This window comes from Heterostelium album, assembly GCF_000004825.1.
Source record: "Heterostelium album PN500 unplaced genomic scaffold PPL_contig13, whole genome shotgun sequence".
Lineage (NCBI taxonomy): Eukaryota > Evosea > Eumycetozoa > Acytosteliales > Acytosteliaceae > Heterostelium > Heterostelium album.
In genome coordinates this window covers 615,229-628,722 of record NW_008805090.1, presented here as the reverse complement: position 1 = coordinate 628,722, position 13,494 = coordinate 615,229, and the positions used below count along the sequence as shown (strand labels likewise).

The 13,494-nt window shown below is 32.5% G+C and overlaps 6 protein-coding genes across 6 annotated transcripts; 2 read left to right on the top strand and 4 right to left on the bottom strand.

The window, feature by feature from the left end:
- Positions 1 to 17: 17 nt before the first annotated feature.
- Positions 18 to 3,255, bottom strand: PPL_06036 (uncharacterized protein; the record flags this gene model as incomplete). Its single annotated transcript, XM_020576905.1, has 3 exons — positions 18 to 23; positions 121 to 471; positions 553 to 3,255. The coding sequence occupies 3 exons, from the start codon at positions 3,253 to 3,255 to the stop codon at positions 18 to 20; spliced, it is 3,060 nt and encodes a 1,019-aa protein (XP_020433317.1).
- Positions 3,256 to 3,724: 469 nt separating this feature from the next.
- On the top strand, positions 3,725 to 4,777 carry PPL_06035 (putative transmembrane protein; the record flags this gene model as incomplete). The annotated part of the gene is made up of 2 exons (XM_020576904.1): positions 3,725 to 4,510; positions 4,577 to 4,777. 2 exons carry the CDS (start codon positions 3,725 to 3,727, stop codon positions 4,775 to 4,777), a joined length of 987 nt encoding a protein of 328 aa, XP_020433316.1.
- A 258-nt stretch (positions 4,778 to 5,035) lies between these two features.
- PPL_06034 (putative spore coat protein) lies at positions 5,036 to 6,303 on the bottom strand (the record flags this gene model as incomplete). The annotated part of the gene is made up of 2 exons (XM_020576903.1): positions 5,036 to 6,174; positions 6,258 to 6,303. 2 exons carry the CDS (start codon positions 6,301 to 6,303, stop codon positions 5,036 to 5,038), a joined length of 1,185 nt encoding a protein of 394 aa, XP_020433315.1.
- An 887-nt stretch (positions 6,304 to 7,190) lies between these two features.
- On the bottom strand, positions 7,191 to 9,036 carry PPL_06033 (uncharacterized protein; the record flags this gene model as incomplete). The annotated part of the gene is made up of 2 exons (XM_020576902.1): positions 7,191 to 8,566; positions 9,033 to 9,036. The coding sequence occupies 2 exons, from the start codon at positions 9,034 to 9,036 to the stop codon at positions 7,191 to 7,193; spliced, it is 1,380 nt and encodes a 459-aa protein (XP_020433314.1).
- Positions 9,037 to 9,653: 617 nt separating this feature from the next.
- Positions 9,654 to 10,513, top strand: PPL_06032 (uncharacterized protein; the record flags this gene model as incomplete). The annotated part of the gene is made up of 2 exons (XM_020576901.1): positions 9,654 to 9,928; positions 10,309 to 10,513. 2 exons carry the CDS (start codon positions 9,654 to 9,656, stop codon positions 10,511 to 10,513), a joined length of 480 nt encoding a protein of 159 aa, XP_020433313.1.
- A 137-nt stretch (positions 10,514 to 10,650) lies between these two features.
- On the bottom strand, positions 10,651 to 12,420 carry PPL_06031 (uncharacterized protein; the record flags this gene model as incomplete). The annotated part of the gene is made up of 1 exon (XM_020576900.1): positions 10,651 to 12,420. One exon carries the CDS (start codon positions 12,418 to 12,420, stop codon positions 10,651 to 10,653), a length of 1,770 nt encoding a protein of 589 aa, XP_020433312.1.
- Positions 12,421 to 13,494: the final 1,074 nt, after the last annotated feature.

Here is a 13,494-nt window from a genome sequence, read left to right as displayed (position 1 = left end):
ACTATTTTGTTTTATAGTTATTTCTAATTGTACCAATTCTTCTTTCCATTGACTAAGCTTGGTTAATTTAGATTTCTGTACTGCTTCAGGTACTCTTTGCTTAAACATTGGATTTAATACTGCTTCTTCAAGATCTTTGATCGACTCGACAAGTTTGTTCTTTTTGTTGAGTAGTGCACTAAGATCTTGTTGTTCACTCTTTGGTCTTTCATATTGAATCCAAAGTGTACATTCCTCAGATACGATATGCTTGATAGTCAAACCGTCACCGGTAGTTACAGCATCGGTGGTCAATGTCATCTGACAATTCAAAAGCTTAGATATCTCTTCCTCTAGTTGTTTAAATGAACTTATTATACTATCTGATTGTTCTGATTGTTGAATTTGTACAATAAGATTGATTTTGATTTGATTGGTAATATTATGTGATGTTCTAATTGAACGAGTTGAATGAATTGTACTTTGAATTAACTGGTAAAAAAAAAAAAAAAAAAAGATTAGATAAAAAGATTAAAATTTTTGTTATTAGTTTTCGAGGATTGTTATACTTACATTAACAATTGATTCAATGTTTGTAGATAAAAGTAATTGATGGTGATAATGTGTTGGTAGTGGATAATTGGCAATCATAATGGAAATTGGTTCTGTTTCGAGCTTGGGTAGACGTTGCCATATGTCCTCGGTTAGATATGGCATAAATGGATGCAAAAGTCTGAGGAAACATTCGAGTGTGTTGAGCATAATTATTGGTGTGTCTGCGTTGTTCAATCTTCTTTCTTTTCGATTTAGTGCCAGCTTTGACATCTCAAGATAGAAATCACAGTATTCATATTGGAAGAATGAATAGAGAGATTGCGATGCCTGTGACAAGTTGTGGCTATCATACGATTCCTTGACAAGTTGTACCAATGACGCCAACTTTTTCAATATCCACATATCGATAATCGAGATTGAATCCATTCTAAATGGTAGTTGATCAGTCGATTGTATTTGATTTTGATAGATGAATGAGTTCTTTGATACGATGTTATTGGTATACATGAGCACTAGTTTAGAGGCATTCCAAATCTTATTACAGAAAAGACGTTGACCAATAATTCTCGACATATCAAGATTAATATCTTTGCCAGCGATTGGGAATTGACTTAGAGCAATTCTCAATGAATCGGTACCGCATTTTGGAATTCCTTGTGGGAACTCCTTGGTTAATCCTTTGATAGCAGTGGTCTTCTCGTTCTCACTGAGATTAGAGTTGGTTACGCCTTCCTTCAGTTGTTCAAGAGACACTCCATTGATGACGTGAAGTGGATCTATCACATTACCAAGACTCTTGGACATCTTACGACCTTGTGAATCACGAATCAACGGATGCAGTAGAATGGTTTTAAATGGTGCTACTCCAGTGATCGCTGTACACATCATAACCATACGAGCAACCCAGAAGAACAGAATATCGGAACCGGTTTCCATGACATCGAGAGGATAGAATTTCGATAGATCAACAACAGTATCTTTGTTTTGTGATGGCCAACCTAAAGCCGAAATAGGGAACAAACCAGAGGAAAACCAAGTATCCAGTACATCTTCGTCTCTCTCCAAAGTAAATGAATCACGAGCTAGATTGTACTCTTTCATTGCGGATTCCATTGCGACCTGAATCGATTCACCAACAACCCATTTCTCTTGATCCTCTGCCGTTGATTGGTTATTCAATATTACTTTGTAAGCGGGAATAGGATGACCCCACCATAACTGACGAGAAATACACCAATCTTGGATGTTTGACAACCATCTTGACCAATTATCTTTGTATTGCAGTGGAACTATTTGAATTTTACCAGACTCTACTAATTCCAATGCTTGTTTACCTAGTTGTTGACAATTGACATACCACTGTGGTCGAAGAACAGGTTCGATGATATCACCGGTTCTAGAGCAAATTGATAGAGTTGTAGGATGTGGTTTCTTGGCAATGTAGAGATTCATCTCCTTCAACTTCTTTATGACTAGCTCACGAGCATCCAATCTGTCTACTCCTTGGAATTCCAAAGGTACATTCTGATTCAGCTTACCGTCTTCATTCATAATACTAAGCGATGGCAGTTGATGACGTTTACCACACTCATAGTCATTAAAGTCGTGTGCTGGTGTAACCTTTACTGCACCTGAACCCAAAGTCGGATCGACCAAAATAGAATCGAAAACTATCGGTAGTAACTCGCCTGTGAATGGATGAACCACACTCTTTCCACGAAGATGTTGATATCTCTTGTCGTCAGGATGCACAGCAATCGCAGTATCACCAAACAGTGTCTCTGGTCGAGTTGTACTGACAATGAGTGACTCTTGATTATTATTATTATCAGCGGTATCTTTGGCAACACGATAAGCAATATCATGAATTACACCAAACTCATAGGATTTAGCACGTGACTTTATCTTGTAGTGTCTTGGTTTCTCGAATGACTCGTGGTCGACCTCGATATCAGAGATGACACTACGCAGCTCCGGACACCAATTGACAAGTCGCGTCGCACGATAGACCAGACCGGATCTGTAGAAATGCAGGAATGCAGTCTCCACTGCTTCTGAACGTTGTTTGTCTAGAGTGAACACCGATCTACTCCAATCGAGTGACGCACCGGTCTTTCTCAATTGATTATTGATATTCTCCGAGTATTTGTCGGTCCACTTGTGAACCTCTGCCAAGAATTTCTCTCTGCCTAGCTGGTGTCGTGTTAGATTCTGTTTGGATTTCAACTCCTTCTCGACGACTACCTGCGTAGCGATACCACTATGATCCAAACCAGGAATCCACAATGTCTCATAGCCAGACATTCTCTTGAAACGAACGAGTGCATCTTCGATCGTAGTTGTCAGAGCATGTCCAATATGTAAAGAACCAGTAACATTTGGTGGTGGTAATACCATAGAATATCTATTTGAACCACTATCATCATTATCATCATCATTTCTTTTGATGGTTGCTTCTCTTGGTTTAAATAAATGATTATCTTCCCACCATTTATATTTATCAGATTCAACGATCACCTTAATCATAAAAGTTAATGTTAGCTTTGTAACTGTGGTGATTAAAGTGAACATATTGATAGTTACAGGATCATATGATGATTTAAGAGCATCGTTATTTATTGGACATTTTGAAACGAATGATCTAAAGAGGTAGTTGTGATTTCTTTTAAAGTAGTTTATATTACCACTTGAAATGATTGATCTATGAGTCAATCTTATCATACTAAACAATTTGATATATATATATTTTATAGTTTATGCATAAACAATAAAACGACTCGAATCAGATTAACATTTTTTTTAAGAATTTAAACAACAATCAATTGATTGTTATAATAAATATATCATTAACTTTTAAGTAATATTAAATTTAACTATTACTTTATTAATAATATTAAGATTAAACTCAAGATAACCACCACCATTTTAAAAAAAAATATATATAAATAAAATAAATAAATAAACTTAATAATAGTAATTCAATTATCAAAGTTATCACAATCAAAACAAATATTGTAATAATCTATTATTTGTTTTAAATTATATGTTTGACTTTGTTTTTCGATCAACACCCAAAAAGGATAATTAATGAATCATCAAAGTCAACTTCAACAGTTTTACGTTTTTTTTAAAGCAGAAGTTTATTTTTAAATTAAAAAAACACAACATTTGTGAATATAAAAGATATATAATGACACCCGAAGAAAAAGCAGAACAAGAAAGACGAAGAAGAGAAGCAAGAAAGAATAGAATACAAAGTCATGCTGGTGGTAGACTTGGTTTCATTGCTGAGCAAGTGAAGGATCCTACCGATACACCACCAAAGAAGATCGAAGACGATGACGATGACTCGTTAGATAATAATGAAATACCAACACCATCCGATAATAATAAGAAAAATAATACACCCTCTAATAATAATAATAATAACAATAATAATAGTAATAATAATAATATATTTGAAAGAAGAAGACATCTTCCACAACATTCAAGATCAACAATTAGATTGTTTGGTATAGTTATGTTTTCTCTTTTGTTTGCTTCCAATACGATAATAATGAGTGCAAAGGAATCAGAGATTAAAGATCGTCATCCTATCTACAAGTATTTGGTACAGTTGAAATCGATGGTCGATCAGCAGGGTAACGATAGCTTGACTGCTCTCTTTGAGTATAAGGAACTACTGATTTGTACACTACCTTTGATGTTGCTTTGGGTTGCCTGGGAATATGTAATGGGTTACAGCAAATCGATGGGAAGATTCTTCCCAGTGTTGAAATCAGACTCGACCATCGTTGCATTCCTCTATACAGTGACAATCGACTTGACATTGCGTTTCGGTCATCAACTTCAAATAGTACCACCAAGCATCGAATCGACATCTCTCATCAGTGGACTCTACATTCCTCTAGCAGTAGCATTACTAAGTCAATACGTTATTAAATCGATTCCAGATCATTTCCCAATTGTAAACATGGTATGTTAAAAATCAAACAAACTTATTAATTTAACATCTGGCTAACTAACTAATAACAAACTTTAGAATGATACAATTAGAAGAGGATATGAAAGCATAGCAAATATAATTGTAATGGTAGCAACACTATTGGTTTGTATCGATTGGTGGGCATGCACCTCCTCACTTTGTCAAGATGGATTACTCTCATTGATCGCAAATCGCTCAAGAGGTTTACTCTTTTGGTCGTATCTATGTAATTGTTTCATCTCAAGAGTTATTGGATAATAATAATTATTATTTGATCAATTGTTAAATAAAAGTAATCTATCTCATCACTTTTAATTAACAACAACAATATTAATTTCTTTTGATTATCAATTATAATCTTAAATAATCAATGATATTAATATCAATATAGTTTTTTTCCACTTAAATTATTTAAAAACATTCTTGGTTTTTATTTTATTTTAATTGTTTTGTTCAAAGTTTCTTTTATTAAAAAAATAATCTTTCCCCTAGGGAATGACTATTTATTTGGATGGTTTACTCCCATTGTTCACATCTTGGAGTTCCCCAACTATCACATCTGCATGATGAGTTTGGACAGCTCATGAACAAACATTTGTCAAGACATCTTGCAGGGTGATCTGGGAATGGTTGACAACAAACCTGGTGATTTTGACATTGTACACCTTCGCAGTGGTTGGGTGGTCTGGTTGGGATACAGGTTGGAACTCCATTGATTTCAGTGCAATTGGTACCAATTGGACATTGGAAGTTCCAGCATCTATTTGGTGGATTTGATGGAATACATGTTGGGATATTGTTTACATTCTTGCAATAGAAATCACGTGGACATTGGTAGTTGGTGCAGCAATCTTCTTTATGTGGAATACAGGTGGCAATTCCATTCAATTCCTGGCAGAAGTATCCAATTGGACAATGGTAGTCGGTACATCTGCTTACTCCACCGGTCGAGTGCTCTGGAACACATGTGGCTACACCATGGATGTTCTTGCAACAGTGTCCGAATGGGCATTTGTGTCCCCAGCATACGTCTCTTCCACCTGAAGTTGGCGATGGGAACTGGTGCACTGGAACACAGATGTCTCTACCATGGAAATTGGCACAGGTTTCACCGACCTTACACAGCTTACCACCACAAAGTGGTGATCCGTTTCTTGGAACGCAGGTGGCAACGTTGTTGACCATCAAACATTTGAATCCGAGGAGACATCTCTTTCCATTCTCACAGACACTATCATCATGACCTCCAGATGATCCAGTAATTAAGGTATTTGGGTCAACGCATTTGGCTTTTCCAGCAAAGTTGGCACAAACTTCTCCTCTCTCGCAATGTAAATCCTTACATGGATCTTCAGATCCAGTCAATTGTCCTGGATCAATGCATTTAGCATTTCCATTGAAGTTGGCACAAATTAATCCTTTCTCGCAATGTACATCTTTACATGGATCACCACTTGAACCAGTAGTCATACCTGGAACGCATTGATGTTTACCTCTAATGTTGGCGCACATTTCACCTGGTGGACAATTTAGTTCTTTGCATGGATCGATTGGGGAATCTGGAATACAGATAGCTTGTGTGTCGCCAAAACTGACACACTTCATTCCTGGATCACATTTTTTAAAGTCACATGGATCCCTTATTGGCTGAGATTCTTTTAAAAGAAAAAAAAAAAAACATTAAATTAGCTTTAAAAATTAAAGATTTCAATTTTGAATATTTAAAATTGATACATACGAACTGCCACTATTATTACAAATAAAAAGAGTAATGAAGTTTTCATTTTACTCAAAAATAAATTAAAGGTGTTGTGATTGTTGTTGGAATAGAATATTATTTCAAAGTTTTATTTTTATAGATAGTATTTTTTAAAAAAATATAGGTTATTGTATATGGAAAAGAAAGAAATAATAATAAATTTTAACATTCATCAAACTTGATGTTAAATAGTAAATTTGATCATATTATTTAATCATTAAAAAAAAAAAATTATCATTGACAAATTTGAATGATTGAAAATCACTTAAAAGTATAGGTATATAATATGAGAACATTCATATAATTATATCTATTGTTTACTTATTCATTTATCATACAAACAATCACTGCTTTTATTTTTTTATTTTTTTTTGTAAATACACTGGTGTTTTACTATTCTTTCAATGATGATGGTGAATTTCAATGTTTTTCTTTTTTTTAACATCAGAAGAAAAGATAACACACTTCCTTCTCTCTATGTGTGTTGAATATATTACCACTATATCACTTTTTTTTTCAAACATATCCCAATAATCATATATAAATATATATATATATCTATACGAAATTCTTGTTTAAAATAGACAAAACAAAAACAAAAAAAGCATTGATCAAATAACTCTTTACATCTATATTTAATTACAATATAGTCACGTGATCCTATTGATATACTTGACTCATTATTTCAAATCATTAATAACTTGAACTATAATACTTGATACATGTGTTTTACATACTGGGTTAAAATAAATATTATGTAAACTTGATCAACAAGTAAAATAAAAAGAAAATCAAAAATCAAAAATGTGAAAGTAATAACTTATTTTTTTTTTTTTTATTTCTAGTCCAGAAGATGAGATTCAGGTGGGTGATTTGAAAATGTTAATTTGTATTTTTTTTTACTTTTCTTTATCAATCGATTAAATGTTCACAGTGAGGCTCTCCGCTTTGATCATGAGTACATTTCATCCATTTTGGACAATTCTTGAAAATACATTTATCTAAACATCTTGGAGGGAGCTCTGGCTTTGGTTGACAACACATCTCATGCTTTTGACACGATACTCCTTTACAATGATTGTCTGGCTTTATTGGGATACATGTTGGGACACAATTGATCTCTGTGCAATTCGTTCCGATTGGACATTGGAATTTGTGACATTTGCTTTCAAATTTCGATGGGAAACATGTTGGTATTCCTCGGAGTGATTTACAATGGTAGTCTGGTGGACATCTGTAAGTAGCACAGGTATTTCCACTTCCACCTGATGTCGATGAGACTGGTATGCATACTTCTCTTCCATTCAAATTGGCACAGGTTTCACCGACTTGACATAATCTTCCACCGCAGAGTGGAGATCCGTTTCTTGGAACACAAGTTGCAACGTTGTTGACCATCAAACATTTGAATCCGAGGAGACATCTCTTTCCATTGTCACAAACACTATCATCTTTACCATGTTGTCCAAAGGTCAACGAGCTTGGATCTAAACACTGAACGGTTCCCGCAAAATTGGCACATACCTTTCCATCTTTACATTGGACATTTTTACATGGATCACCTCCACTACTACCACTACCACTACCACTGCTACTGCTACTGCTACTGCTACTGCTACTGCTACTGCTACTGCTACTGCTACTGCTACTGCTACTGCTACTGCTACTGCTACTGCTACTGCTGCTTATAGTACTGCCACCAGAGGTTGCAACAACAGTTACTTCTTCAAAGGTTAAACATTTTGCTACTCCATCAATATTTGTACAGAATGAACCTTCAACACATTGTATATGATCGCATGGATCACCTCTTCCAGTACCGGATGAAGTACCACCAAATGTTGATCCTTGGCTTGGTGGAATAGGGCCTGTGGATGATATAGTAAAACCAGTGGATGCTTCTGTAACACCATCGGTAATAGGTCTACCACTTGTACTGGTCAGGGCTAATGTAAGTTCTCCAGTAGTGAAAATATTTTCACTATCAGCAATTGGAAATGCAGTTAAAGAACCGGTAGTGCCAGTAAAAGAATTCTCAGTTGTGAAATCGCCTGTGAAATCACCACCAACGCTGGTACCAGGAAGAAGTGGCTCACCACTTTCAACTACACATTTGGCAGAGATTCCAAACTTTGTACAAGTCGATCCATCTGGGCAAACTAAAGTTGAACATGGATCTTGAGTTGGTAGATCACCATTTTCGAAACATGTACCCTCACCATCTTGAATACCACATTGTCCACTACCACAAAATATATTTTCACATGGATCAAGTGCTATCTCTTGACCTATGGAATTGTTAAAGTATTTTTTATAAATAAATTAAAAAAAAATTAAAAAAAAAATATAAGCATACTTAATGCATTGAATGAAAAAATCAAAAAAAAATAAAAATAAAAAATCTCATGATTTTATTTATAAAAAAACTATTTATTTGATTGGTGTTGTATTTCTTGTTAGAAATATTTGTTAGGATATATAATAGATATAAAGATTGATAAATAATAATTATTTCTATTAATTTTAAGAAGATCAAAGGTATTTTTCAAAGCATAATATAAATCTCACTAACAGAATAGTAGTATAAAAATATTATAGATTAATAAGTATCAATGTTTTATTCATGATTTATTGCAAATATCATATGAAAACATATAGTCATTGAAAAATGTAAATGATGATGATCATAATGTAAGTAATTAAAGAGGGAACATTAATGTAAATTCAATATAGATAAAATACACACTTATACACTCATTATAGGTATTGATGCAAAGAATATTTTATAAAAAAACTATTTCAAAAGTGTTGATGTTATGATGTGATTATTTTTAACAAAGTGTTTGAAAATAGATTATATGTTGTGAACCAAATAAACACACTTTTAAACACAAAATTAATTTTAATTTGTAATTTTTTTATTATTTTTTTTTTTTTTGATTATATATTCAAACCAAATTTGATCCAATCTGTTAAAAATAATAATAAATATACAAATTTGTAATTCTTACTAATAAAATACCACAAGTGGGTATTAAATTAATTATTGATGACAATAATTACCTTCTCAATACCATTAGCGAGAAAAGTGGTATCAGTAAACACCTTGATTTGATTTTCAAACAATAGAAATGATTGATAAAATTCGTCTCAAAAAATAATCCAAAAGACATGTAAACAATTAATTTATATGTTTAAACAAATTAAAATAAAATTTTAGTAATCATAAATTTAATTTACAAAATAATTTTAAATTATGTTTAAATTTTAATTATTTACCTATCTTTTTTTTTATTTATAACATTCTTCACTTTTATAAATTTAATTTCTTTCATTTCATAAAATTAGAATAGTTAATTTAAGATAATTAGAAAAATGATGGACTCTTATGAATCATTAATAGATGTGGAATTTGAAAATTTTAATTTCAATACAAATAATCTTTTACAAATTAATCCAGTTAATAAATATAATCTTACACTCCCAGAGGAATTTTTATTAATAATTTTAAATATAAATGAAAATAACTTTGTCTCTTCAATACCTATAACCAATAAAGCTGTTTATTTTGGTTTAGTATCTCTTGGTGTTTTAGAATTAATGACACTTAAAAAACTTGGTATACAAAGAGAAATAAAAAATGGAAAAATGTATTTTATTCTTAAAAAATTTAAACTAAATTCAAAATTATATTAATATTGTTAAATTTATTAGTCAAACATCAGTTTATGTAGTTGATAAATCAAGCTGTCATGATGATTTTCTAAATAAATTATTAAAGAAGATTTATAGGTAAAATCAAAACTTATTTTTTTTACAAATTTTATTAATATTTATACTTTTTTTGTTAGTTTGAAATCTAAATCATTTGGAGAAACAATATCATCACTATGCTCTGGTTTTATACCACTAAAAGAAAAGAAAATAATAAAGATGATTTCCAATCAATTGGATAATAAGGGATTGGTTGTTTATGATTCAAAGAATTCTAAATATCAAATCAAAGATAGAATCGCTCTTGACAGAATAGAGGAGAAGTTCTCATCTGTAATTATGAAGAATGTTTCAAACAATCAGGAAATATCCTTAGAGAACTCCTACAGACAGATCATTTTGACGCTAATCCTCTCGCAATACTATGGGATTTCAACATCATTCTTGAAGCTGTTTGTCAACAAAATCTATCATTCAACTATGGACCGATCTCTGGTGATGGAGAATTTCAAAAACACTGAATTTCATTTTAGCCAAATGGCATCAACAGATCCAATTCATCGTTTAATATGTTACTATCAATCTTCTTTAAAACATCTTTTTAGACCCAAATAAACAATTGTTTTTTTTTTTTTAAAATTATTAATCGATTTTATTTCTACAAACCGAGCGCATCCCCACCAAAATCTTCTTCTTCCTCTTCTTCTTCGACATGTATTTCAGTGGGTGTATCATGCTGCTTTGGTTTGTTGATAGATAGCCAATTTATCACTTCTTTATAATCATTTTCATGAGCATAATTGATTCCTTCTTCAGTGCAGCCTTCTGTACGATTTTCATGAAGCCATTTTAATATGTGCATATGATGGCAAATAATAGCGTCGTCCATAGCACGGGTTGTACAACCTTCACTTCTATTTTCATGTAACCACTCTAAAACTGATAGATGTCCATTTGATGCAGCCGTATTCATCGCATGAGTTGAACATCCTTCACTTCTATTCTCATGAAGCCAAATAAGAGTTTCCAAGGAACCGCTACTTGCCGCATTGTCCATAGCTTTTTTTGAGCATCCTTCAGTTCTATTCTCATGCAACCACTTCACCATTCTTAGGTCACCAAAATAAGAGGCGTTTTCCATTGCCTTTTTTGTACAGCCTTCACTTCTATTTTCATGTAACCACTTTACAACTTCGGATCTTTTATAGAAGCAAGCATAGTCCATAGCTCTTGTCGAACATCCTTCACTTCTATTCTCGTGCAACCATTTAACAACATGGAGGTGGCCATTTTGAGCAGCGATATCCATTGCGTCAGTTGTACAACCTTCACTTCTATTTTCATGGAGCCACACTACTATTTCTAGGAATCCTCCACCGGCCGCCTGGTCCATAGCTTTTTGGGTACATCCTTCACTTCTATTCTCATTTAACCACTTTACAATTTCAAATCGACCATTCATAGCTGCGTTATCCATGGCCAAAGTAGTAGCTCTTGCACTTTGATTCTCGTGTAACCATTTTACAATATCCAGGTGTTTCGAGCATGCATAATCCATAGCATCTGATGAAAAGTCGGTATTAACATGATTCAACAGATACTTGAGCAACTCCAAATGTCCTTTTGTAGCTGCCAAGTAAGCAGCTCTAGAAGTAGCAAAGCCAATTCGATTGTAGTGTAACCATTTCAAAATATCAAGGTGGCCAAACTCAGCAGAAACATCGATAAGAGTTAAATATGAAAGCTCGTCGTCGTCCTCAAATGTAAATCTATCTTTGGCTTCTTTCTTTAGATATTCAAGAACGTGAAGATGACCTCCACGAACAGCTTCAATAGTCATAGAATTGAATGCTCTGTACTTGGAGTAATTCGCAGCCAACCACTCTATCATATCGATACGACCGACTCTTGCAGCATTGTTAAATGCTATGGCTATCGATTCTCTTGATACTCTGCACTTTCCAGCAAAATACTTGAGACGCTCGATATCTCCAGTCAATGGAGCTTCAGACATTGCACATTCGTATTTCACCTGGACGCTCTCGAGACTCTCGATGTAATGGATGATTTCCCAATCACGTGACTCTTTCATAATCGTTGAAGTACCCAGTAATCTGTGCTCCCTATCAATCGCGCCCACCAGATATTTGAGAATCTCTAAATGGCCAGCTTTCACTGTAGCTCTAAAGATGTCATTTAAATCCTTTCTGGTTAAATCTTTCAACACCAATGGATTGTCGGTGAAGTATTTCTCCAACTCTGTCTTATAACCATTACCAGCCATTGCTGCTGGACACTCCCAAAGTGCTTCATAGGTGTATTTCTTTCCCTTTGGATCGATCTGTTTATCAATAGCCAAAACATCTTGAAATACTTTTGTTCTAAGTGGTTTATGATTAAATATTGCAGAATATAGTTCTTTTTGCATCTTTATATATGATTGGAAAATAAATAAATAAATACTAAATAGGATGGTCAAAGTTTTTTTTGTTACTTTTATACTGATTTCTTTTAATTCTCAAAAATCACACTTGAGAAAACAACAAAGAAAAAGTTGATTTTAGCATCCAAAGACTCTCAGGTCGACCTTGAGAAATTCTTGATTCAATAAAATAATCATTTTATCTTTGCTCTGGTATCGAGTTACCAGTTTTTTTAATATTTTGACATCATTTTTTTAGCAAAATCAACTTTGAGTAATAGTTTGTTTTTTAAATAAAGATCTTGAACGTGTTAAAAAAAAAAAGAGTAAAAAATAAGTGACGGATCTTGATTATTTTTGATATTTAATTTAATTTAATTTTTTCTTTTTTCATTTTTTTTTCAGTTTTTTTTCATCTTAAATTTTTTGTATTACTATTGTTTATACTGTTTAGCTCTTATTTTTTCATATCTAAATAGATAAACAATTAGATAGTTTCAAAATTTATATAAATCAACTTTAAAAATATAAATTAAAAGATAATATTTAGATTAAAACATTTCTTGTTTCTGTTTTCTTTTTTTTTAAAAAATATTTTGGTTTTTTTTTTTTTTTTTTTCTTTCAATACCCAATAGTTTGTAAGTTTGTTTGGTCATCACAATACCACAGGCATCCAAACCAATCCATTTTTAAAAACAACACAAAAACCAAATCGAACCAAATTTAAATTCAAAGCAAAAGTGTATTCATATAATAATCTCCTGTTTCTCTCCTATCTACTGATCACCACTAAATCTGACTTTGTATTACTCACTCCACTTCCCATCATTGTCGTTATCTAAACAACATTATCATCCAATAATTTATTTAATTTTAATTAAATTAACAACAATATAATAACATACAAATTAATCTACTTTTTACTTATAACAATAATATTATATTTGCACACAAGGCCGTTTGTAACGGTAACAAAAATAAAAAACAAATATCACAACCAAAAAGAGATAAATAAATATAAATTTATTTAGATTTATAAATTCATATAGTAAATAAAGAACTAATATTAAAATATAATT